A 24,411-nucleotide genomic window follows, 5' to 3' on the forward strand; every position below is an offset into this window, starting at 1 on the left:
ATTTGAACTAGCAAGATGAGCTAATCTATTAGCCACACCATTTGCTTCCCGGAAGACATGAGAAATCTTAATTGAGTGTAATGATGTCAAATATGACTTACAATCATCGATAATGCGTCCAACTTCAAATCGGTCCTCCAAATTCTGATTCAATGCAGCCACCATCAGTGAGCAATCACTCTCAAGTATGAATTCGTCCCATTCTTGGTAAATAGCCAAGAGAAGACATGAGGTACCTTTATTGCCACTGTCAGATTATTTTGTCACTTTGCTTTCCAAATTCTTATTTGGTCACTGTTACTTGTTATAGTTTCATTAGAGTTACAAATTGTATCTAACAGTGGCAAAATTCAACCGGCTGATGTTTGAGTTTACAACTCATCCCTTGATTGGCTTACCAATCAAACTCCACTGGCTTACCAATCAAACTCCAGTACAGAGGTAGAATTTTTTTTTTTGTTTATTTATTGAAAATTATAGAAATGAATAATAAAGAACAGAAAATAGAAAATAGAAGGGCTATCTCCTCATTAAACTAGAGAATTAATGACAACATTTTATTATAGAACACAATAATAACAGAACAGAAAATACTCAAAATAGAAGGGCTATCTCCGCATTAAACTAGAGAATTGCCATAAAGTGTCGATTAACATCCAAACTAAAACTTAAAAAAAAAAAAAAACAACGAACATGCTTAATACATATTCACGGACAAACTTCACAACTTCAAAGATTGTAGAACAGGGACCTCATTTATAGAGTTTTTGTAATACTCCGTAAAATATTCTTTCGTGGTAATTGTTCTATAAATGGGTGGATTTTCTTTGCATGTCAACTCTTTAATTGGCTCGTACAGCCTCGACGAATTATCCGACGTAGCAGGTCGGAAAAAACATCCCACAGATACTCTTGGACCTTCTTTCTTTGCCAACACTCTATGATCAACGCTTATGAACTTATCATTTGAGATTATCTGCAGTAGAGCATGCATTATTACAAACAACGAAACAGCTGCATGCAATCAATTTGTATACAATTGCCAGAGACATTTTGGTATAGGTCCAAATTCATATATTTTACCCAAACTACATGAATCTGAGTTGTATAACGAAACTCATCATACCAGGCCATATATACTATTTTTTTTCTTCTTCTTTTCTATTTTATTGTTTTTATATCCAAAGAATCTGAACTACAAAATTTATAATTGAAGATCTACCTATATATGTACATGGTACGGGAAATGAATGTTTAGTAATCACCGAGAAATTAACAGATCGATTAGAGGATTTAGTGGATCTATATTAATGGTAAAGAGTGTTTGTTGGAACATAGGTACGTATAGATCATAGAGAAAAGCTTGCCTGCATAAAATTTCCAATGTTGACTATTAGAGCTCCAGGCAGAGGAAGAACATCAAACCACTGGTTTTCATGCAAAACCTGAAGTCCACCAATATGATCTTGAAGTAGAATTGTTATGAAAGTGCCATCTGAGTGGTTGGCTGTGCCAATTGTGAGCTCAGGCTCAGGACATGGAGGATAGTAGTGACTAGCAATAAGATGCTCTTTTTCGCAATCCAAACTGATAAGATGGTCAGGTTTGAGTCCAAGTGCCTCAGATAGCAATTCAAACAAAGTGACACCTAATTTGTGTACTTGATTAGAATACTCCATAGTTATATCCCTGAAATGAGATAAAGAACACGTTAATTAATTGAATCACATGCACATGCAGATGCATGATCATATATGGATCATATATATATATACCTGCAAACCAGAGGCAATTCTTGGGGATCAAGAGGCTCCGGAGCCATGTCACAAAACAAGCTGTCCCTCCAAGTAGCAAACTTTGACTGGTACAAATTATAGCTACTAAAGTATTTGACCTTCCTCATGGGATCCCTAGTATAGTACTCAGCCTTCACCTCCCTTGGCAGCTCATAAAACCCATGCGTCGCCTCGAGCATCTCCTCCAACACTGTCTTGGGTATCCCATGGTTAACCACATAAAAGAACCCCACACTCTCTGCAGCCCGTCGGATATCTTGAATCACCTTAGCAGGCCTTCCGGCGACAACATCACCAAGGTCCACAACTGGAATACTGAATTGGTGTTGGCCAGTTGGATTGCCGAAACTTGGGATGTCCTCGGCTAAGGGATCTTCTGGCTTGCATATGAAAATGGATGGGACTTTGGTGATTCCATCATCAACAAGACCTTTGACACCAGCTTTGGATTCGTCAAAGGCCTTTAGCTGTTGCAGACGCTCTTGAGTATTGGCCATTTTGTTGTACATAAGAAATCTGATTACCTCAATATGCAGAAGCTCTTATTTATAGCACTGAAGTACATACTGCATGCATGCATCTAGACACCCCCCAACATTTTCCCAAACTCATGTTAATTGACGAGAGAACTAGAAGGCTAGCTAGGAAAGTTCAAGCAATTGACTATACGAGACCCTCCCAAGGAATAAGTGAATAACTACATGTATCCACATTCCACAGAGAAAGTAATGTCTATGACTAATTTGTTTCTTTTAGTTGCCAATATTGATAAGTCATAAGCTGTAACGTCGTAGTTCCATTCCAATGAAGTCATAGCAGATGAGTCATAGCAGATGAGCTCCTCATCTTCGAAAGCAGGAGCTTTGTTCTCTAATAATTTTTCTTTGCTTTTTTTGTTTGACCGAGGAGAAAAAATTTTCTTTGCTTTCAGTGGGTAAACTTATCCAAATTGGTGTGTTAGAGTCTAAGCAGCTAGGCCTGAATACTAACAACTAAAGAGTTACGCCATTCTTATGCAAAAATAGACCACGTTTTAATGACTTGGGCCTCTTGGGCTTCAATTAGGGTTTCTGAGAGCTTTTTGGGCTAAGGCCCCAACAAGATTTTAATCTTCTTGAGCTGAAAGGATGACAAAAAAAAAAATGACCCTGTTATCTACTTTACTCTTCTTCAGGGCATTTATCTTTTTTGTTTTGAACTTCAATTTATTCTTAAAAGGTTGGTGTGCTAGGAGACTGTTAGTTTTGTTTACTCTTTTAGTGGAGGCATTATAGTAGTTTCTACATAATGATTCTTTCTGTGACCCCTATTGGTACCACAATGGCGTGATCGGCTAATAGAAGGCTAGTTAATGATTTTGCCCTAAAAGACATGGAGTATCTTTGTTTATAAGTTCGCTAATTTTAGCGAGCTTCTTGTAAGATTTTGTTTTGCTTCGAATAGGATTTCATAATTTTCTTGCCGGCTATCTTGTTGTAAGTACAGGTAGACTAGCTATTGGCTGTTGCTGGCTATTATTTCTAATGATATATTTCTATTCAAAAAAAAAAAAAAATGGTGTGTAATAGTGGATCAAAGAAGGGTTGTGTATTGTGGATAGCTAGCCATGATGATGTGAATAAAAACTTTCCATATATATTGGATAAAATAATTAAAATCTAACTTTTACTAAAACTGTTCATTTATTTGATGCAATTGAATGAATAAACGATTTATGTTTATTATATTGGATTTTTTTGCAGATATGATCTTTAATGATTGATTAAATTATAAAAAGGGTTAGTATATGAATTTAGACGGCCTATAGTATGCAATTAAAAGAGAATTTGGAGACATGGACACTTCCGAACAATGTGGACCTAAGTTTTTTCTGAAGTTTAATTTTGATTCTTGCCTAATTATCTTCATTTCAATGTGGTTCCTTGGAAGCTTCATATAGAGTAAGGTAATTGCTTGCACCGAATTTCTTTGATGGATATCTAATCTTTGCACATTGGTTCTTGTTTTCCATTCGGTTGTATTGATTGATCTGGAATCAATTCAGTACCATATATATCTACAAGTAGCCTCACCCTCAACTTCAACCTCAACCTCCCGCGTTAACAAATCTATCTTCTTTGTGGATTACTAGCGCTGTCACTCAGTCAGTTCGAATCGGTTATAGGTATTACCAACTTCAAAACCAAAGCTTTCGTTTTCAAAATTGAGCTATCAATTACCAACCAAAATTTTCGGTTTTTAATCATATCTACCAAATTTGGCATTTCGGTAATTTGGCATTTCGGTTTTCGGTATTACCAACTTTAGAACAACTAATTCTTTATCATATAAATTATAATGAACAAAATTAGGTTTTTCCAATTTTATAACCGTAAACTTCGTATTCATCTACTAATCATAGCTTTCTTTTGTATATATGACATCAAATTTTATCTATTTTCAATAAAATTAGGTTATTTAACCATATTGGACTAGGTTACTCAAAATACATGTACTATTAATTATGTAGTCTATTGAGTAATGTTCATACTATTATGAAAACTTTTATGTTTATTTCTTAATATACATGTATGTGTATTGAAAACCATAATATATAAAGCTAACCATAGTATATAAAGCTAATATTTAAATAATCGGTAGATTCGGTATTTACCAAAACCAAACCAACTTTTTCGGTAATTTTCGATTTCGGTTTTATTGGTCTCGGTTACCAAAAAGTCGGTTTACCAAACCTAAAGTATCGGTTGGTATTCGGTCGGTTTGGTAATTACCAAACCAAGTGACAGCCCTATGGATTACTCTTGTGGTCCATTTAAATCATCTCTTGATAGAAGATTAAGCTATACGTTTTCAATCTAATTGCAATTATTGCAGAATATATGCAACAAATGAGTACACATTAAATTGCACAGTTTTCAGTTTATTACAGAACCACTTTTTATTTGTCAAAGACTCTTTTTCGCAATGACATTGAGGGATACCATCAAAACAGCTCCTCGATCAACATTAGTTAGCGATGAACCAGAGTTGCAATGAACTCATCGATGTTCTTGTTAGAACTTCTACCTTCATCCACAGCCTTTCTAGCCAATTCTGTCAATGCTAGCTATTGCATTCTTTTGTATTTCATTTCCCCTCTCTCCCTCCAATATTTCACTTCCACAATGCTCTACTTCTTCTTGCCTCACAATCCCTTTCTCATCAACTTGAGCTCTGATCCCAATTTTCCACACATACATAATGTACTTGGCATTGATGCTTTGGTCAGTCCATTGAGGCATTGCAACCATTAGAACCCCCAAACACAAAGCCTCCACCACAATGTGTAATGAAGCAACCAACTGCTTCATGAGCCAAAACCTCCAGTTGGGGACACCAGGAAACCACAAAACCCTTTGCAGATGTCTCCTCCACAAACCCTTTCGAGACCTTCCTTGCTTCTGATTCTCTAATCACCCACAAGAATTTTCTTTTACTACTCCTTAATCCGAAAAGCCAGTTCCTCCATTTGCTCAGCTTCAATTTCTGCTCGGCTGCCAAATGACACATAAACAATAGAGTCCTTTGGCTGTTCATTGAGCCATTTCATGCAGGCATCACTCTTTGGTTTAAACATGTTGAAACCATAGTCTTTATCATCTTCAAGACACTTATCCAAGTATTAAGATGGTATAGTTGGTCCAATGGTCTTCATTGGCCAAAACTTTGTCATCCAATCCACCGCCTATATATGAAGAGCAAAAGAGTTTAAGAGTACTTGGCCCATGATGAAAATTAGTCTAGTAATGTGGTACACAATGTCTACAAAGATGTCATATGAATGCTACAGAAGCCTACAAAGATTCATATGGTCTATGTAGCATTAATCATTAGTTTATGCAACTCAAAAATCATATGAAAGTCAAACTTGTTCTTCTAACTCATAAAATGTATTGTGGAGGACCCAATCAGCCTTGTCAACATTAGAGAACTGATCCACAACAACCAATTTATAGGCGGCCGGGTAAGACCAGAAATCAGATAGAAAGAATCGCAGTAGGTCTGAGGGCTTAAGTGTCGGCAACCCAGGAAGCAATATTTCAAACTCAACCACAAGAAGTTTCAGCAATCCATTTTTAACATGCATGGTAGTAGATGGTGACCAGTGTCACTTTGACTTCTTGGTCAGGTTAGGGTAAGACCAAACAGTGAGCTTTGTAGGCTCTATGTTGACCCTTCTCCATTTCTCTATCTATATGTTGCATAGATAGAGAACCGATCGTACGGCCCTCCTGGCTCGCTTCGAAACCTTCTTAAATGCATTCTGAACAAACCTCCCAACAGATCCAAGCTCCTATCTTCCTCATCATCGTCGTCCTCAAAACCATAGGGTCGGCCAATCTCGGAGTTTATGGAGCGGCTCCAATTGCGAGGATCGTCGACGAAGCTATCGGCGCCGCCCTGTGAGAAATTGGAGACGTAAAAGAGTTAGCGAACCATCAGAATCGCAGGGATTGAGTGACTGAGAGAAAGAGAGAGAGTACCGGAGGGTAATGAGGATTTCGTCGTTTGGGCGATGAAGCTGTGAGTGATGCGGTGGTTGTGATTGAGGGAAGAGAGATAGGGTCGGAGGTGATAGCGTCGTCGATAATGGCATGGTGGTGGTGACTCTGAGACTTTGAGGAGTCGCTGCGATTGACTCTTTAGATCGAGTCAAAAAAAGAGAAGAAGGTGATCTCTTGTGCGCCGGCTTCTATTGATCCTGGCCGTTGGTGTTAAATTTCTTTTACACCAACGGATCAGATTTCAATGTTTAGAACTTCATAGTATCGTATTAGGAGTAAGTAATCATTCTATGATTCCAGAATATGAGTGATTGATTATTATTCTTTAGTTTGGATATATATATTATGTATGTGACAATGACAAGTAGTGATCAATCTGTTTCTATATGTTTTATTCTGAGATATGAAGATGGTTATCCTCTTTTGACTGCTTCAAAGAAAGAAGCTTGGTTCTGGTTATATGGTTTGGTTGCTGAGGCAACTGCTTTGAGGGATGCTTTACATTCAGCTCAGTAATATAACTTTTCCAATGCCTGGATGGCTGGATGGAAGGAGATTCAAAACTTCTTAATTATTGACTGTGTTTAGGGGAAACCTTCAGTCCCTTGGACAATCAAGGCGCTAGTTGCGGACATCAAAGCTTTGGCTTCCTCTTTTTCCTTTCTCCAATTTTGACACATTTATCGTGAGCCCAAGTTTGTTGCAAACAAGTTGGCAAACTCTGATCCAAGGAACAGAGATGTTGCTGTTTGGCATAATTTCATCCCCCACTCTATGTCCTAGGCGTTCCTCTTGAATCAGCTATTTAAGTGGGGAAGTAGCTAGAGAGTTTGTACCGTAGTTTTGTTTCTTGCATAAAAAATAATAATATGTTTAAGGAAAATATGATTCGAGAGAATTGTCGTAGTATTATTGATAATAGGAACCCTATATATAGGGATTTACAGAGTACACAAAAGGTAATAGAATCCGAACATAATTAGGAAATCTAGAACCTTCTCCTATTACAATTCTAAGACTAAACCCTAGTTTGAAGAGGCACACATGATGTCGACTTCCTTCAACACTCCCCCTTGTGCCGCTCAAACTTGGTGATGACGCTTTGATCGTTGCCTCACTAAAAACCTTGCCAGGTAACAAAAACCATGTGGGACAAAAATAACCCTGGTCAAAGGACAAAAAGAGCACAACACGTCATTCACTCTTCGAGATCAAACATGTAGACATCATGCCTCCCCCTGATGTCAATATCTCCCCCTGATTGCTACAATCATGGGAGTTCGGATAACTTTCTCAATCTGATGCTTGTCACATGTTTCTCGAATGTGGATTTAGGTAACGACTTAGCAAATAAGTTCGCTACATTATCCTCTGATCAGATTTTATTTACTTCAATCTTTAGAAGTGATTAATGTTGTTGCTGATTATAAAAGAACTTAGGCGATATATGCTTGGTGTTGTCACCCTTGATGAAACCTAATTTCATTTGCTCAATACAAGCTACATTATCTTCATAAATACATGTAGGTTCATCTGTAGTAGACTTCAAACCACAAGTTCCTCGAATATGTCTAATTACATACCTGAGCCATATGCATTCACGCACGGCTTCATGTAAAGCAATAATCTCTGCATGATTTGAGGAAGTAGCAACAAGGGTCTTCTTTGTAGACCTCTAAGATATCGCGGTGCTTCCCATGGTAAAGACATAACCGGTCTGGGAACGACATTTGTGAGGGTCAGAGAGATACCCTACATCAGCAAAATCCATCAAAACATCATCATCGTTTTGATGTAAGGGAGGAGAATGGGTGGCCGGCGGCTTTGCCGATCACGGCGTCTTGGACGGTGCCACTTGGGCTAATGAGATCCGTTCTCATTCTTCCATCATTCTTTTCTCTCTGCATGGATAGAACAAGCCCATATCTATCGTACATTTTAAGTAACGAAAGATTGTCTTTATACCAGTCCAATGGCGTTGCGTTGGCGCAGGGCTACATCTAGCCAACAAGTTCATAACAAGTGAGGTGTCCGATCTTGTATTGTGTTAAGTACAATAATGCGCCTATTGCACTTAGGTAAGACACTTCTGCCAATTAACACGTCTTCGTCATCATCCCTGGGACGAAACGTATCCCTCTTAGGGTCAAGACTACGGACGACCATGGGAGTGCATCTTTGACTTTATCAAAATGCAAAGCATTTATTGACACAGTATACAAGTTCTAAATCTAGACAAAACCGTGTTCTCCCAAGGTCCTTCATCTCAAACTCGGATTTCAGGTGTTCAACGGTTTCCCTTAACTCTCAAGGGTTCCAATTATGTTTATCAACATAAACCGTGACAATTACAAATCCAGAACTTGTCAGGAAAACGCAGGGGCATAGTTCATCATATCCCTTCCCAATCAAGTAGTCACTTTAGTGAGCGTTTCACCCTCATTGCAAACGCTCTCCGCGGTCAAGAGCCACTTGATTTTGGTAAATGAAGTCCACAACAACCTTCATTATATTCCGTATCTAGATCCCCATAGAGATATGTAGTGACCACATTCGTAAGCTGTATGTTTAGTTATTTGGAAACTACCAAACTGACAAGGTAGTGGAGTGCAATGACATCCATTACGAGAGAATATGTCTTCTTGTAGTCGATTCCAGGGCGTTTTGTGAGAAGTCTTGCTCCATAAGGCAAGATTATCATCTCTTTTTCTCATCACGTACGCTATCTAACGAAGACCTATTAATGTCAACAGGTTTTATGTTAGGAGGTGTTGGCATCTCAGACCCGAAATCCTTCCTCTTCGTTAGTGAATCCAATTCAACCTGGATCGCATCTTTCCATTTAGGCCAATTTTCTCTACGTTGGCATTCTTCAACGGAGTAAGGTTCGATGCCATTGGTCTCAATAATTCCACGTCGTCATGTACACTAGTGTAGTTCGTAGAGATCTCTATATTCTCAGGAATTGGTTCTAACATTGAGGCGTCCTCCAACGATGTATCTTAACATAACCACAATCCAGAATATTCTCATGAGACGGATTTTGAGTATCAATGATCAATGGATCAAGTTGTGCCAAACTCGCTCTCTTCCTAGGGCGAGAATCCATCGAACCTATGGGTCTCCTACGCTCTCTAGCGGAACCCATGGCCTATGACGCCATTATGCCACCTTGTGGCGTCACTTACCACCATCCATGGTTGTGGTGCCGTACCCATCCCCTCTGGGTGGCACCATGTCCTCCTATGGGGACATCAATCCTTATAGACATGTTTGCAGCAGGTATATGTGATCTCGTCACTTTTAGGGGATCAAGATGAGACATAGTGGGGACAGACCACGACAATTCCTGTCGTTCTTGTTGAACGTTGACGTTCTAATCTCCCCCTAACGATGGGAAGACTGTCTCATCAAAGTGAAAATCCGCAAATCCAGCGAAAAAAGAGATCGCTTGTTAAGGGTTCTACATAGCAGACTTATAGTTGGAGACTCATGTCCAACACAAATATATATATATATATATATATATATATATATATATATATATATATATATATATATGTGTGTGTGTGCATTTGTTGCAATGACTCATGTTGATGCGCTGTGGCGGCGCAATTGGCACATGAACCCCACACTCAAATATGCATAAGTACGAGATATTAGACTCGAACCCAGTCACTAGCTGTAACGTAAATAAAAGTTGAGTGGCTGCTATGAGTCGTAGACGAATTAGCATAGCTGCATGCGATATTGCATAACCCAAGCGGAAATATTGGTGCACATTACCAATGTCCGGGCTACCATCGTAGTCGTTTAATGGTGGCTTTTCCGCGAGACCAGTTGGGTGTGTACATGGGAATATGATACTTGATATCAATACCCAATGATATGCAATAGTCATCGAAAATTTTCGATGTAAACTCTCTAGCATTTTCAAGTCGAATTGACTGAACGGGATGATCCGGGTAGTGAGCCCGTAGCCATATGATTTGGGATAGGAGTTCATCTTAAGCGGTATTACGAGTGGACGATAGTGCGACACGTGACCAGCGTGTCCGCATATCAACCATCAGCATAAAACATCTAAGCAGTCCGCAATTTGGTTGAGTCGATCTACAGAATCCCCTTGGATTCTTTGTAAGAATGAAATTATTTCTTTAGTGTCCTTTGCAGAGGATGGTCATGATCCTAAAAAAAACAGGCTTTACAGAACGAAAGATTGACCTTATAATCAACCAATGAAGGTTTTGGTTGAGCCACAATGTCACAATTTACTTTGAGAAGTAGAGAGAGGAGCCAAGTCTCCATTCATGGCGTCAAAGCCATGATTTTGCCCAGGGGGATCACGGCGCCGGCGTTGGCCGGCCGGTGGTGCATGGCTGCGGCGCCCGAAGGTTCGGCGGCGGTGCAATGCTCTCTTTAAATCGACTTTTGATTCTTACTTCTCTTCATTCTGAAGAAGAGATGTCCGTGTGAAGTCTTTAGTATCACGGATCATCATATCATGGTCTGGGTGTCCCAAACGGTCGTGCCAAAGCCTATATGTGTCAAAATCCCATAAGTCGTCTCTCATGACATGGTTGGATTCAATAACTCGAATAGTGGTTGCATACAACCTAGCTACTAGAGCGACACATAAGTTTCTCTAATACTCGTTTATGTCTGTAGTCATTAGAGGTGATGCAAAAGAACTCTTGTCTATTCTCACAATGTGTTTCCACATGAAAACCATTGGCTCTTATATCTTTCAAATAACAAAGTTCGAATTAAGGTATGTCCAAGACATTAAGTAAAAGAATTGACACTTTATTAATAGCCAATGATTACATCAAAGTTTCTTTAACCAAAGTCTAATCCAAAATGAAATCAAACTTAGACAGATTGTAGTCACTCAATCCGTTCGGTTACTCCAATCAAATATGACCAGGAAAGTAGGAAGAGATCTCAATGGAGCGAGGCTCTCTTAAGTACCACTAATCTCAATTACTTTCCTAGACATCATACTTAATTAGGTGAGCCTAGAGAGAAAGAGTTAATACAAAATTTCATTACTGCCATTACATAATTCTTGGAAATAAAAGACTATTCTAAAAAATCTGCGGCATTTTTTTCTTCATCACCAGATTTAAAGTCTTCTTGAACTCGATGTCATGATCGCCATGAGGCGGCTACCTTCTTAGGTACATTGCAAACTCAGGTCCATTGATCAGATGTTCCATATCAGAAGTAGACACCATGAAGAGGATTCTCCCTTGATTGAGGCGCATTGGCGCAATGTGCATGGTCCCTAGGACCGGAGGCGTTGGAAAATTATGACCATGGCCAACGTTGGCTCTATAGTTTTAACCCTTCGTCCCTCAAAGTCACAGCTCTTACGGTGGTGTGATTGTCGCCTTTGGCGACTACCTTCATGAGCATTTTGATCATATGGATCATGACGTCTATGGCGACTTTGTCTAGCCATGGGACGATGCTCTGGATAGCTATCTCGAAGCCTATCAATTTCTCTTCTCACAAGCTCGTTGCCTTGCCTTTCAGCAATTTCCATAGCTTTCCATAGCTTCAATAAGCTGTTGAAAGCTTGTGATCCGTCTTGCATTTATATGAGTACGAAATAAATCACAGGACCTCATAGCATAGACAGGGAAGGTATTGAGGGTTTTCTCAATCAATTGTTCTTCTATGATCGTCTTGGCACAGAAGCGCATCATTCCTGTGATGTGGAGAGCTTCCGAATAAAATTGTATGACTGTATCAAAGTCAGAGAAGCGAAGATCATTCCATTCTGCTTCTAAATTTAGAGGGATGGAGTCACGAACGTTACCATAACGTTCACGAAGCGCTTGCCATAGCTTTATAGCGCTATCCTCATTCATGAACTCAAACCTGAGGTCCCTATCCATGTGACGCATCATTAGGGCAAGTGCCCTAGAATTGTCGATCTCAGTTTGAGGGTCTGGAGCAGTTCCTTTATGACAAAGCTCTTGGATTGTATGCAATAAGTCACGGGAAATAAGGTGGAGCTCAACATCCTGAGCCCACATTAGGTATCTTTTGCCTGCATAATCCAATGGAACAAAATCGAGTATGTTCGAGTTTGACATCCTGAAAAAGGGTGAAACAAGAACGAATTAGTTTCGGAGCTAAACTTCCACGAAAACTAATAATAATAAGATTTCCGAGCTATTCTACCAAGAAATCAATTTCCAAGAATATTTGGATTAGACCAAACAATGATGTTTAATATGGTCACAATTTGATGCTTGCGGACGCTCTTAGTCCGAATATTATGAACACTCTTAGTTCATTGATTACGAACGCTCTTAGTTCGAATATTATGAACACTCTTAGTTCGAATATTATGAACACTCTTAGTTCATTGATTACGAACGCTCTTAGTTCGTTTAGCGTGAATCCCCACAATTCTGCTTATTAAATAATCAAACCCATGTTCGTATATTGCAAATCCTGCAGCAAATAAAGAAATTTAAAAGACAAGAAAGCAGGAACTTTAATCACAAAAACTTACTTGATGATTCGGGGCTTGAGAACACGTGCGTGTTGGAGCAGGCGTGTTGTATCAGCAGCAATCAAGTAGGGCAGCAGCAGAAACAATAGGGCAGCAACAGCAGAAGCAATAAAACAGCAGCAACAACAACAACAACAAGACAACAGCAGCAATAAAACAGCAACAGCAGCAGCAGCAATAAAACAACAGCAGCAGCAAGTAGCGGTGGCAGTGGCGGCAGGCAGCGACAGCGGCACACGGGTGCGCATGGGCTGCTGGGGCAACACAAGGTATGGCTAGCTAGGGCTAGGAACTTGCGGCAGATTTTTGGTGAGGAGAGTTTTAGGGTTTTGGTTTTTAGGGCTAGGGTTAGGGCTCGTGCTAATAACATGTTTAAGGAAAATATGATTCGAGAGAATTGTCTTAGTATTATTGATAATAGGAGCCCTATATATAGAGATTTACAGAGTACACAAAAGGTAATAGAATCCGAACATAATTAGGAAATCTAGAACCTTCTCCTATTACAATTTTAAGACTAAACCCTAATTTGAAGAGGCACGCATGATGTCGAATTCCTTCAACATAATAATAATAATAATAATAATCCCCTTTCAAAAAAAATAAAAATAAAAATAATAATAATAATAATGAAGAAGAATAATAGGAGGAAAAGAATTACAATCTACCTCTCAATTGCAAAACAACTTATCAAACTATCAAAATGTTACAATTTAATTTTTAAGGTCCGTCACATGTTAGAATATAAGCTTTATGTGCTTTTGACTTGGGACTTTATATAAATCTTTCCCTTAATTTTTCTTCTACTATCAACGTTTTCTTGTTATTAATCATATTATGATGTTAAGGTCGTTCATACAAAATATACAATAATTATATCATAATTATTTATTTATTTGATACAATAGGACTAAATGATATTTAAATTGTTGGACTTTTTGTATGGACAATTTGTGATTTAGAAAATGAACCGTGTCGATCATAAACTACATTACTTACATATGATCAGGAGTATGGTTTCGTATCGTATATATAGTATGTATTCGATGCTTTGAGCCTATGGTTAAAGTTGTTTTTTCTTTTGAAAATTTTACAAGGACCTTGCAATGAATAGTTTTATGGACTAAATACTGTTTAGTCCTTGAGCTTTTAACCATAAAACATTTCAGTCCCCGACCTTCTAATTTCACACGTTTAGTCCCTGTACTTCAAAATTTCAGACCAATAGGTCCTTGCTGTCTAAAAGTCACTGCGAAATGTCTATTATGCCCTCAGATATTTTTTTTTAATTAATTAATTATTTTATTTTTTTTCTAAAAGGAATTTTTTTCCCCTTTCTTTTTTTCTGTTTTTTTTTTCCTTTCTTTCTTTCTGTTTGAAAAAAAAATATATATATAAATAAAATAAAGAACAAAGAATAAATAAAAAAAAAAGAAAGGAATAAATTTATTAAAAAAAAAAAGAATTGAGGGCATAATAGACATTTCGCCGCGACTTTTAGACGGCAAAGACCTATTGGTCTGAAATTTTGAAGTACAGGGACTAAACGTGTGAAATTAGAAGGTCAGGGACTGAAGTGTTTTATGGTCAAAAGCTCAAGGACTAAACAGTATTTAGTCCTAGTTTTATTCATAAAAGAGTTTCCTAATAAAAGTAAACAAGTACGACCCAAAATTCACCATCCCTAAGATTCTAACATGCATGCTTTTTCATTATTCCTCTTTTGATTTAGTCACTTTCAGTAATACAGGTAGTGAAGTGCGTGTGTGTGTGAGTGTCTGCAACAAAGTGATGGTGGATGGGACGTACATGTTTTTTTAATTGGGGTGTTAATTTCCTTACCAGAAATTCTTCCATCTTTATATCTAACAGTTCTTGGTCCCAAGTCCTCATGCTAGCTCTATATTTAACAGTTCGAAACCATTTCATGTAAACAGAGAATTGATGGAGAGAACTCGCAAAGCTCATTGTTTAGTCCTAACCTATCCAACCCAAGGCCACATCAATCCCATGCTTCAATTTGCCAAGCTGCTTCTCCATCACAAAGGACTCAAAGTCACATTGGTCACCACTCATTTTCTCCTCAACACATTTCAACTCCATGCCGGATCCAGTAAGTGCAACATTGCCCTCGAGACCATTTCTGATGGCTATGCAACAGCAGAAAGCGCAGACGCTTACTTGAACCGCTTTTGGGAAATAGGTCCGCAAACTTTAACTAAGCTCCTTGAGAGGATGTCCAGCTCTGAATACCCAGTAGATTGTATTGTTTATGATGCATTCATGCCTTGGTCCTTGGATGTTGTCAAGAAATTTGGGATCTTTGGGGCTGTTTTCTTTACTCAGTCTTGTGCTGTTGACATCAAATAAGTAGTAGGAGTGTTATTTGTTAAGCAACACTCCTTCAGAAAGAATGGGGTGCTATCATGAGTGGTGTGTGTGTGTGTGTATTAAGCTAGCTGTTTTAGTGAGGGGCATGTGAATTTGTTATTTGGAACTTCATCCAATTATTTGTGAATTAAAGTAGCCAAATCTTTGTCGTCATTACTCAAGTTCTCTTGCTCTATATATGTATAGGTGGTAGATTGGATGTCGAAGCTTTGGCCATTGAAGACAATAGGACCAACCATACCATCCATGTACTTGGATAACCGACTTAAAGAAGACAAAGATTATGGTGTCAGTCTCTTCAAGCAAAATAATGATGCCTGCATGAAATGGCTCAATGACCAGCCGAAGGGGTCTGTTGTTTACGTGTCATTTGGTAGTGGAGCAGAATTTGGAGCTGAGCAAATGGAGGAACTGGCTTGGGGATTGAGGAGTAGCAAAAGCAATTTCTTGTGGGTGGTTAGGGAATAATCAGAACTCAGAAGTGGGCAAGATCCCGAAAGGGTTCGTGGAGGAGACTGTTTGGACCCAAAATAAGCATTTTGGCCTGACAAGGCGTGTCTTGGAGAAATTGAGCCGGTGCCAAACAGAGACATCTGAGAAGGGTTTGGTAGTCTCTTGGTGTCCGCAATTGGAGGTCTTGGCTCATGAAGCTGTTGGGTGCTTCATTACACATTGTGGTTGGAACTCCACATTGGAGGCTTTGAGTTTAGGGGTTCCAATGCTGGCAATGCCACAATGGACTGACCAAGGAACCAATGCCAAGTACATTATGGATGTGTGGAAAACTGGACTTAAAGCTTTAGCTGATGAGAAAGGAATTGTAAGGAAAGATGTGGTTGAGCATTGTATAATTGAATTAATAATGGAAGGAGAGACAGGGAAAGAGAGTCGAAGGAATACTATGAAATGCATGGAAGGAAGTGGCTAGAAAGGCTACGGATGAGGGTGGAAGTTCTGACAAAAACATTGGTGAGTTCATCGCAAAAGTAGTACAGCATGTGCAGCCCTAGCTATATATGTACTCCTAGTCCATAAGAAAATGTTATGCAATTAGGTTCCACGAATATCATTTTTGTGATAGAACTATGGTTTTATTGTTTTGAATTTGGTTAGAAATTGTCAAATAATTGAAAATTTTATGTAATATATAAACTTAGTCACGTATCTCTAAATTTTCTGGCACTTGCATTTTGTTTCAACCTATCTCTAATCAAGAATTAGTTAACATGGTAGCGGAAAAGTTTGCTGCTTATGATCCAGAAAATTGACTGCTTATGATCCAGAAAATTAATCATAATATTGTTTTAATTTCTTCACTTACTACGTTATATTTCATGTACATAGAAAATCTTTTTCAGTTTTGTATCATATGGTTGATCAAATTGGAACTTGTCCATAGATATAGAGTTTGAAAATAATTGATGAAATAAGAAATCATCGATTCGATTGAAATGATTGATTATGATCCAGATATGTACGATTCGTCAGTTTAAAATGAATAGATAAAAATTTGAACTCAAGAGTTTTGATAATGCGATTGTAAATGAATTAGGTTTGGATTAGGTTGGTTCAATCGAAATCTAGTTCGTTGACAGCCCTAAACAATGAACCATTATTACGATTGAACTGCATTATAAAGTGACCATGGATCAGTATTCTATGAGGAGTTAGATAACAAAAAGCTTCATTGATTAGCTATTTCGTATTCCACTTATGCTATTCTGCTATATTTGTGCGCAAATTTTTAGGGTCACAAGTTTGAATGAATTCTATAGTTACTATACTAGAGAAGAATAGAGCTTGGAGAATGGTTTGTGGATGCAAACTATTAATCTGTTCGAATTAATAACATAAATAACAAGACACGTATATGTTCGGAGTAGAATCAAATGGGATGAAAATAAACATAAGTGAGGGATGATCATGATGATAAATTTACAACAATGCGGCAAACGAACACAATAGCCTGGCAAATTTTATGTGCAAACTGCAAAACAATGTAGGGGTCCATCCAACCACTTGGAGAAATAGTGTGACACATTATACATATATCTAAAGCTGAGTTTACTATTCCTAACTGTTCACTGGGAAGCGGAAATGACGGTTTTGCCCTCTGTTTTTGCTTTGACTTACGGGTCTGCAATATGTCCCCTCATTATATAAGCAAAAATCCCAAATTCTTAGTTTCTTCGGGAAGCCTCTATCAACATCCATATTCACTGTTTCGCAGCATCAAACCCAGCCATCAAAATCAACAATCTCCCACTAACTTCAGCCTCTATCAACATCAGTCACTCCATTCCAATTTCAGTTCGACAAGCCACTAACTTTACAAGTGCGCTTTTACAATCATGGCATTCAAATCCCCGATTTATATGAGCGGAATGGATGTTTGTGTTTTCAATGGCCATATTAAAATGGCAGACTGAAATCACGAGAAAGAAGGAGAAGAAGGATTGGGTCTGGGTTTGTTTTGGATTGCACATGTAAGTTTTTCTTTTGTCTGATTCTGGGTTTTTGTTTTGGATTGCTCAATTTTTTGGATGCGTATTCTTTCTGGGTATTGTTGTTGTGCAGAAAAATATTCATTGAGGAATTGCAAGTTTAATCACCATATTAGACATTTATGTATTTACCAAATCTGTTGTTGGCCGTTTTTCGCTTTTTTGTAATTTATCTTTGATAGATTCCAATAAAGCCCAACAATTTTATGAATGTAGGACACCATACATCTTGAGTTCAGAAATGCTGCCGTTATGTCAAGTGGGAAGAGTATGAGGCGTTGCAATCTTAACTCATGCAGGGAGTAAATGTAATGCCAAGCCCTGAAGCCCGAAGGTATGTTCATTTTGAAAAAAAAAAAAAAAAAAATTAATTGCATTATTTACTGGAGCTCACTGTAACTACTGAGTACTGATACGAGTGTTCTTTGCTATATGGTCAAATAATGAGTCACAAACACCCTTAAGCAAACCAAGTGTTGTTGTCGAAGTAAAAACAATTTTCAGTAGAATAGTATTTCCAGTCAATTGTGAATTGTGATTGGGTATATGTTTTGAATTTTCGGACCCCCATGAAGTTTTCTAATTGAGAGGAAAGTCTGTAGAGATTTAATTTCGGTCTCCAAAATCATTGAATCAATGTTCAGGGATTCAGGAAGGTTGATCCAAACTTGTGGGAGTTTGCAAATGAGTGGTTCCTAAGGAGCAGACACATTTATTGAAAAATTTTGTGAGGAGAAAATGCAACAATAACTTTCCCTCTCAGAGTTCATGTTCCGGATTTCTGATATGTGTTTTGATTTGGAAAAGAACATTTGTTGGTTTTTTGCTTAATACATTTTCCTATTGAAGAAAATTGTTACTGATGCGGATTTTGTATGTTTGATTCAGTTTCAGGGTTGGACCTAATTTTCAAGTTTGCAACTTTATAATCCCAAAAGCCAGAAGAGATTTAGGGCTTGACAGAGTCTAAAATCCATGGGAGAAGATCATGTGTACACAAAAGATCGGAGGGTTGAATCCATTCCAGATGAGGTTCTCAAATTTTGATTTGTTTTTAGTTTTTCCCCGTTCTCTTCTTTTTACTAAAACCTGTCTTCATTTGTTTGTGTACAGCTCCTTGCATTCTCTGGCTCACACCCACTTAACAGTAATTGGCTCAGGTGATTTATATGATCTCTTATATATGCCAATGTAATTCATACGTGATCTGTATGATATAGTATTGTTTGATGATTACATCAATTTAAATGGTTAGTTGTAGTTGGAGTAACCGTATCGGAATTGCTTAGTGAGGGTGCACTTGCTATTGTTAGTTTGTTATTCTTTCCCGTTGTTTGAATTGTACTTAACTATCTCAATTATTTTTGCACGATCAAATTGCATTTCCACAGTGATTTCTAATCAATGTTAATGATCTGTATGTCTTATCAACTTCACGTTGTTCAATACATAATTTATGTAGCTCTGTTTATTTGAATCAATCCTGTAGAGTTTCTAAACTGTAATACATTGCCCTAAAAAGGTTATTCCCTTTTCCTTTCCAGTTTTAATAGTGAGGTTTCTTCCCTTTTCCTTTCCCTCACAAGCTGGAATATGGGCTTTTGAACATCAAGCCTGAACGTATGGATACTTTCTTTTCCTGTTATCTTTAGTCAACGTCTTAGTTTGAGTGAACAAAAACTAGAGGATCAGAGGTTTTGACTCCACAGAGGTGCACTCTCTACAGTGATTGTATTTGTTTATGCAGATTCTGTATGCAAGCAGGTCTGCCATTACCCTGATCCTGTAACAAGGTAAACAAAATCTATTCACCTATTGAAAGATGGAAAAGACCATTTGGTTAAAGCTTTCATTTCAAAACCACCTTGGAGAATGGTTTGGGTTGCTTTTCTTGGCACTTTTAGACATTTTTGTCATGCCAATTGAAGCTCTTTACTACATTTCAAAAAAAAGATGAAGATCCTCTTGACCCTTTGTATTGTGTATAACAGTCTTTCGACATAAGTTCAATATAAACTTCATTTACTTCTCTTTTTAAATCCGTTTGTTCTTTTCTTTTCAGGTTTAACATTGCACCAGACTTGATGAATCAAGCAAAAGATTATTTGAACAAAACTATATATGTTGGCTAGAGTGAGTGTTTTAGAATGCGCAAAAAAAAAAAAAAAAAAAAATGTATCTTCTAATGTTCCAATTATGTTTATTCGACCCAAAAGTTGTGGTTGCACAGTTGTGTGCAGTCCTGCCTTACTTTGAATGCCAATTTAGGATGGCCTGCCTTTGGAATGTTGATTTATGTGATTCTGTATTTGTCCTATCTCTGTTTCTTTGTTAGTACATTTTGAATGAGAGCCTCTCTTATCTGCCGCAAAGAAGGTAATGTGTGTTGAGCATTAAGTTGCGATAATAGTTACTAGGAATTTCTTATTTGGAGTAAATTGAATGAATTCTTCAAAAGTGAGATTATTTTGACAACAAATATTGGCCCAAAAATGTTAATGTTAAATTAGAAGTGTTGCATCAAGCAAACAAACCCGCGGCATCGCGCGGGCTATATCGCTAGTAACAACTATGGATAAGCTCCTTTGGGAATGTAATCACATCAATATTGGCACTATCACTCAGATGATACAATGAGTACTTCCAAGGGTTAGGGAATTCCGAGATAATATCAGTTGAACTATCGGTGCATCACCCACTACTAGGTCAGAAAATTTCATCTGAACCAACTCAACCAAGGATGAACGCTCGTTTGTTTTTTCCGAGCCTAAGAACCTGCCTTACTCGATAGATATCAACCCACAGTTCACCATAAACAAAACGACTGGATTAAGAAGACTAATTCTGTCATATGCTACCATTCAATCAAATTGTATATATACTAATTGAGTGTTCGTCTACTGTAGCTTAGGAACAGTAATGGCTTAGTAACAGTACCAGCTCGAGCCGAGCCGGTATAGGAAAAGACGCTTTTACCCCTCTTTCCTCTTATTTTACAACGCTGCTGCCGCTCACCTGGGTATAAGAACCTATCGATCAGCCGCAGTCGGTTTTTTCTCTTTCCGCTCTCTCCTCCCCCTTCAGAAAGTGATAGCCACGGATTGCGAGAGAGAGAAAGAGGTTTTCTGTGTCTTTTGAGTCTTCTCACTATTCTGCGAAATAGAGAACGAGGGAGTGAAGGCTGATCCGAAGAAGAGGAAGAACAGGGAACGGGAAGAGGAAGAAGAATTTGATACACCAAGTTGTGGTAATGACTTTTTTCCTGAAATTTCAGTTCCTGATTGAAGGTTTGGTTTGCCATGCATGCTGGGTATATGCGAGAATTGGATTTCAGAATTTGTTTTTTCTTTTTCTCTGTTTGAGTTGAAAGCTCTGTGGGTTTTGAAGTAGTGGGTAGCTGAGATTTAAGAGCAAATAATTGAACTCAATCAAGCATGATTCGAGTTGTCTGATCCGAAATTGAAAACCCCAATCAAAAATTCAACTTGGTGCATTTAGTTCGATTCATAATGCATAGATGAGCACCTGTTCTGTGAAGAGCACTTCAAGTTCAATGTTCACTGGGAACTATAAATTGCATGGGAGAAAATATAAAATAACAGAAAACACATGGAATTCCAATTAGTGACTGTCATCGTTTGGCCATGTTGAGGAGGAATACCAGCCGCAATTTCAAATTGAATTCCAATTTAGTTTTGATTCAAGTCAATTCGGTGTAACTTAGGCTGTTTTAGTAGAATTAATGCGGTGTTGTGTTGATGCGAAGAGCAAAATTGCCTTTTGTTGAAATTTCACGAACTTGATAGTGTGAATTGAGAATTTAGATGCATATGAGGTCGAGTTTTTGGTTGAAATTTGGAGTCGTGGAAAGCAGAGAACTGTAATATGTGCCGAGATATCGAATGTGGGAGACAGCTTGGTCATCAACATTTTGACAAAATGTCAAAGACATACAAGTCTCATATCATTTAATTATATGTATACTTCTGTTGCTATATAAATGCATGGAATCGTGGTACCAATTGATCAGGTCATTTTGTCAAAGTGTTGATGACCAAGCTGGTGCCAATTGATCGGGTCAATTGGAAAAGGATATAGATAGATGATGCATGTATCTGCTATTAATAGTAGGTAGTGAGTCAAATGTTACATATATGTATGAGCTTTAGAATACTGTGATTTTCAGCAAGCGACAGAGAGTAAAGGATTTGAGTGGTTTTTACGATTGAGTATCCTAATAATTGATTATTCAACCATCATCTGTGTTCGATTTGCGAGAAAGATTGTATATGAATAAAGCAGCAGTAGCGTCACGAGTCGGCCTGACTAGATTTTGTTATGGCTTTGTCTAACTTAATATTTAGTTGCTTAATGTTTTGGATCATGGACATTTTATTATTTTAGATATGAAAAATGCGTAGTGGAAGCTGGGTATATATTATCCTTAACATTGTTCTTTTTCCTTGGCAAATATAGCATATGTTGTTTTCAACAGCTTTAGTTTAATTTGGTTTTTAATAGCTTTTCAATGACTTTAGTTTCTTTGGCAAATATAGCATCTGAAAGATGCATATGTTCGTTTTTTCTTGATTGAGTTTGTTGTTTCTAAATTTTGTAATACAAATGTAAATGAATGGAGATGAGATTAATGATGATTTTGCTATCAAACTGATTAAACTAGAAAGGAGTAATTGGCCATCTATTTATTGTAAATAGTTTAATCAAGCTATAAAACTATACAATAGTAACTGTGTTTTTGGGATTCAAATCACCTAACTTGGTTCTTTGGACAACTCTGAGAGGACCTGCAGACTGGCTTTTTTCACCTTGAGGCAAATTAAAGCTCCCACTAATAACTTTGATCCTGTAAACAACATTGGGGAAGGCAGTTTTGGTTGTGTCGACAAAGAACTGTAGTTTTCATTTACTATCTTTGGTTATAGGCCTTGATTTCATAATGATTGAAAATTGAATAACCTGTTCAATGCAGGGCATATTATTGGATGGCATTACAATTGCAGTTATAATGAGAAAATCATTTAATTAAACAGCAATGTTCTTTCTTTACTCAGAAATAAAGCAAATTAGAGAAAATGAGAAAGAGAGTGATTTTGGTTTTTGATTAATTAGTCAAACACAAGCTTGGCACTCCGCCTTTGAAAAAATAAATTTTGATATTGTCAGCTTTGTTGTTTCTAATTCAGCTAAGCACTATAAATGATTTGAATTAAGGTGTTTATATATGTATGGGGGATTTTGTGTTTGAGAATCCAGATGATACTTTGCAGTCATGGTACATTGATGGTTATAGTTTATTTGTTGATGGGTAAATCAACTTTTCTATTTCAAAAGTTCAGATTAACTATTTTTGCTGTTTGTTAAGTTTCTTAAACAAGATGGTTTTGATATGGACTGTATGGATAGTGGAAATTGGATACGAGCAAGCAGATTAAGATACAATTTGCAGGACACTATTTCACATTGCATTGTTTAAATAAACTCAACTATTCTTAACATGACAAATTTTTTTTGGCAAACTTCAGTAGTAGTTGTCTTAATAACCATGTGACTTATGTGTTCATGGTTCATTTTAATGTGACTTTTGACTTTTCTAACCTCAATTTGACATTTCACAGGTCTATCCAAATTCATGGACTGCAATTTACGTACCTTTGGACAATGTGGGAATGTGGAATGTGAGATATGAGAATTGGGCCCGACAGTACTTAGGCCAGCAGTTCTATCTTCGTGTATACTTCTGTATAATCACATTTCACCTATTTAATTCTAAGATTCTAAGCACACCAAGCAGCTTTTGACAGAAGATGAAACTTCAGCATTCTCAAGTCTCCAATCACTCTAAGCATCATTTACTAAACACCCAGCCACACATCTCCGTATATTTGCTTTATCGCAAGATTGCAATTACAGTTGGACTTAGAACTTTTGTGGCAAAATATAAGCACTTAATTGATTCAGTAGCATGTGTTTTTGATTAATGTTGACACTATTTTTGGAAGTTGGTTGACTACTCAGCATTTAATGACCATGGTTTCTACTGCCTTTGGCAGAATCAGAAAATGGGACAGTGCCTTGGTTATATCTAGGCTGACCAGTTTACTGTTGCAATCAGAGAAACTTTTGGGAATTTGATGATGTGCTTGAACCTGGTTGTCATTGTTTGTCTTGGTGTTTGGGTAGCGCAGTAGCTGATCATCTCTTTCTACGAGTGCAGCAATTGGATGTTCGCTGAAACAAAGACAAAGGTTTGTTTTTAATTTCTTTTGTACACAAAAGATTGACCTTCTATGCAGAGTAAGCACTGCAAACACACTCTAGGTGCATCTCTTAGTTCTCTCACTAATGTAAAGTCTTTGTGTTGTTTCTCTTAATTGTCCATGTATGTATTTGTCCTGTTTTGGTTTAGTTATTTAAGCTGCTAATGGTTGTTGCTTATTTTTCCCAGGTTCATGTGCTTCCGTCCATTTGGGATCTTTACTTGGGTTTTTTTCTCAGTTGTATTTTTTGACTTTGAGTGAATGATGTTCCAAGCAAAAGCGGAGACAAGAAAAAAACAACCCCGCAGCAACGCGCGGGAATGACAACTAGTAATGTACTGAATTAACAGTCGTATTGAATTCTGAACT

At 37.6% G+C, this 24,411-nt stretch overlaps 2 protein-coding genes, 2 long non-coding RNA genes and 2 pseudogenes across 5 annotated transcripts; 3 read left to right on the forward strand and 3 right to left on the reverse strand.

The window, feature by feature from the left end:
• Positions 1–508: 508 nt before the first annotated feature.
• LOC133740666 (1-aminocyclopropane-1-carboxylate oxidase homolog 1-like) lies at positions 509–2,435 on the reverse strand. Its single transcript, XM_062168599.1, has 3 exons — positions 1,776–2,435; positions 1,368–1,689; positions 509–976 (listed from the first exon to the last, which is right to left on the reverse strand). Exons 1-3 carry the CDS (start codon positions 2,303–2,305, stop codon positions 722–724), a joined length of 1,107 nt encoding a protein of 368 aa, XP_062024583.1. The 5' UTR covers positions 2,306–2,435; the 3' UTR covers positions 509–721.
• A 2,319-nt stretch (positions 2,436–4,754) lies between these two features.
• LOC133737055 (mogroside IE synthase-like) lies at positions 4,755–5,508 on the reverse strand (annotated as a pseudogene).
• A 5,518-nt stretch (positions 5,509–11,026) lies between these two features.
• On the reverse strand, positions 11,027–12,975 carry LOC133740066 (uncharacterized). Its single transcript, XM_062167914.1, has 2 exons — positions 12,870–12,975; positions 11,027–12,445 (listed from the first exon to the last, which is right to left on the reverse strand). The coding sequence occupies exon 2, from the start codon at positions 12,442–12,444 to the stop codon at positions 11,875–11,877; it is 570 nt and encodes a 189-aa protein (XP_062023898.1). The 5' UTR covers position 12,445; positions 12,870–12,975; the 3' UTR covers positions 11,027–11,874.
• Positions 12,976–15,234: 2,259 nt separating this feature from the next.
• LOC133740064 (mogroside IE synthase-like) lies at positions 15,235–16,900 on the forward strand (annotated as a pseudogene).
• Positions 16,901–17,358: 458 nt separating this feature from the next.
• LOC133740317 (uncharacterized) lies at positions 17,359–20,079 on the forward strand. 2 transcript variants are annotated; one of them, XR_009861119.1, is made up of 6 exons: positions 17,359–17,746; positions 17,981–18,098; positions 18,653–18,796; positions 18,878–18,924; positions 19,309–19,557; positions 19,827–20,079. It is a non-coding gene; the product is annotated as an uncharacterized LOC133740317 (long non-coding RNA). The 2 variants fall into 2 exon arrangements; XR_009861118.1 differs by having other exon boundaries at positions 18,653–18,924.
• A 566-nt stretch (positions 20,080–20,645) lies between these two features.
• LOC133736852 (uncharacterized) lies at positions 20,646–24,389 on the forward strand. The gene is made up of 3 exons (XR_009859757.1): positions 20,646–21,011; positions 23,401–24,030; positions 24,231–24,389. It is a non-coding gene; the product is annotated as an uncharacterized LOC133736852 (long non-coding RNA).
• Positions 24,390–24,411: the final 22 nt, after the last annotated feature.

Source organism: Rosa rugosa, chromosome 3 (genome assembly GCF_958449725.1).
Source record: "Rosa rugosa chromosome 3, drRosRugo1.1, whole genome shotgun sequence".
Lineage (NCBI taxonomy): Eukaryota > Viridiplantae > Streptophyta > Magnoliopsida > Rosales > Rosaceae > Rosa > Rosa rugosa.